This window comes from Orycteropus afer, unplaced genomic scaffold (assembly GCF_000298275.1).
Source record: "Orycteropus afer afer isolate SDZICR_OR568_19922 unplaced genomic scaffold, OryAfe1.0 scaffold00280, whole genome shotgun sequence".
NCBI lineage: Eukaryota > Metazoa > Chordata > Mammalia > Tubulidentata > Orycteropodidae > Orycteropus > Orycteropus afer.
This window is the reverse complement of record NW_006921867.1, coordinates 1,753,614-1,755,383: the sequence shown is the minus strand read 5'-3', so window position 1 is coordinate 1,755,383 and position 1,770 is coordinate 1,753,614. Positions and strand designations below refer to the sequence as shown.

Here is a 1,770-nt window from a genome sequence, read left to right as displayed (position 1 = left end):
TCACGTACATATCTATTCTTTCATCTACAATTAAATCTGCATATTTGGATTTATACTAGAAAAGTCACAACACGACTATATTATGATCATGAATACTTGTTTTCTAAAAAACAGATATAGAGTTGTTGCTCAGAGTGGGTTTCAACTGCAGAGGTAAACAAACTTCCTGCCTTTAGCGCCTGCCCCGGAAGGTACTTGGAAGAGGTGGAACCTAGGGCACAACAAATCCCCGGAAACCTTTACAATCGCCTGGGTCACGAGCAAGCACACGTGGGAGCAGGCTATTATTTTTCCTTCCTGGAATTCGGAATTCACCAGCTCAGGCTGAACTCTCAAAAGACACAAGTTACAACTGCCGTCTTCCCAGTGTGAGGGCCATGATCTCTCTGAAGGTAGACAACTTGGCATGTCACACCTTGTCCAGCACCCTGAGACGCCTTTTTGAGAGGTATGGTAATGTTGGCGATGTGTACATTCCACGGGACCCCATAACTAACAAGTCCCGCAGTTTCGGTTTTGTCCGCTTCTACAACAGGAGCGATGCCGAGGTTGCCATGCATGCCCTACACAGGGTAATGCTACATGGCCGTGAGCTGTGGGTGCAGATGGCCCGCTATGGCCGCCACTCACATCCCCGCTGTGGCCGCCACTCAGATCCCCGTCATGGCCGCCTGGGAAGGCCATCCCGCTGGTACAGAGAAGACGGCAACAAAAATGAAAGGCGCAGCCCTAGGCATCTTCGCAGCAGCCCAGAGGCTTTTCGCCGTAGCCGAAGGCGACTTCATCGCAGCCCAAAGTCTTTGCGCCACAGCCCGGCGCCTCTTCAGCCCAGCTGTTCCACTAGCAAGAGCTAGTCTTCTCCAAGTCTAGTGCTTGCTCAATCTTTGGGTCTTGCAGTAGACCAGGATAAACCTCCAGCTCTGAATCAACTTCTGGGTCCCTGTCTATCAGGAGATCCGGTTCCAAGTCATCCATCCATAGTGCCTGAATCTGGTTCACTGACCGGGTCCTGATGCCTTCTACCAGGATACAGGAGGGAATCCAAGTGTACATCTTCATCCAAGAGCCCCTGTAAATCCCCAGAAGAGGAAAGGAGTTGACTTAATGGAAATGGTTCATTGGCAAGCCAAGTAACTGAGAACTTGCGGATGGGAGGAAACAAGATCATGTACTTAGCCCATGCCTGAGTTCTTGGAACAAGCCCCTGGCTGTTAAAAGTTATATTGTAACATGTTGTCTAACTTTTTACTTTTTAAACAATTTCCTAGTGCTTACCTCTTTTCTGTTGGTTCTAGTTGCTCCTATGTAAAAATGATTAGTTATGCAGAAACAATGGCTCTCTAGTTTGTTAAAATGTCTGACAACTGCATATAAATTAGAGAGTGTACAGTGAGCACATTTAGAATACTTTTTTTGCTTGAAAATAGGATTGGTGAAGTAATATATGGCTTCCTAACTTTTAAGAGAATGTGTGCCACCATGTGTCGTTGAGTAACCCAAACTGTCAAATGATTATTTTCTTCCTTCTTTAAAACTGAAAACCTGTAGTAGTTGATGTAAATTTGCTTGTATGCTACTAAGATCTAAATGGTAATCTGAACCCTTATTTGTATAAACACATTTCAGATGGAAATAATTGATTTTTTGAAAGGAAGTGTTTACCAGAACAGTTCTAGTCTTTTCTGTGTTTTTGTGCACCAGACACAGTTGTATAGTGTTTGGGTAATGCTAGGTTAGCTGTGAAGGTGGGGTTTTGCAGTACACATGCTG

At 45.1% G+C, this 1,770-nt stretch overlaps 1 protein-coding gene across 1 annotated transcript; it reads left to right on the top strand.

Annotated features, from left to right (window-relative positions):
* The first annotated feature begins 377 nt into the window (after nucleotides 1-377).
* Nucleotides 378-1,100, top strand: LOC103205305 (serine/arginine-rich splicing factor 2-like). The gene is made up of 2 exons (XM_042782272.1): nucleotides 378-843; nucleotides 1,027-1,100. The coding sequence occupies exons 1-2, from the start codon at nucleotides 378-380 to the stop codon at nucleotides 1,098-1,100; spliced, it is 540 nt and encodes a 179-aa protein (XP_042638206.1).
* The last annotated feature ends 670 nt before the right edge of the window (nucleotides 1,101-1,770 follow it).

Bases quoted from the DNA above. Each gene is read 5' to 3' on its own strand.
- LOC103205305 (XM_042782272.1), top strand. From the start codon at position 378: ATGATCTCTCTGAAGGTAGACAACTTGGCATGTCACACCTTGTCCAGC. The intron at 844-1,026 runs GCAAGAGCTAGT...GCCTTCTACCAG, and splicing joins TCAGCCCAGCTGTTCCACTA to GATACAGGAGGGAATCCAAG.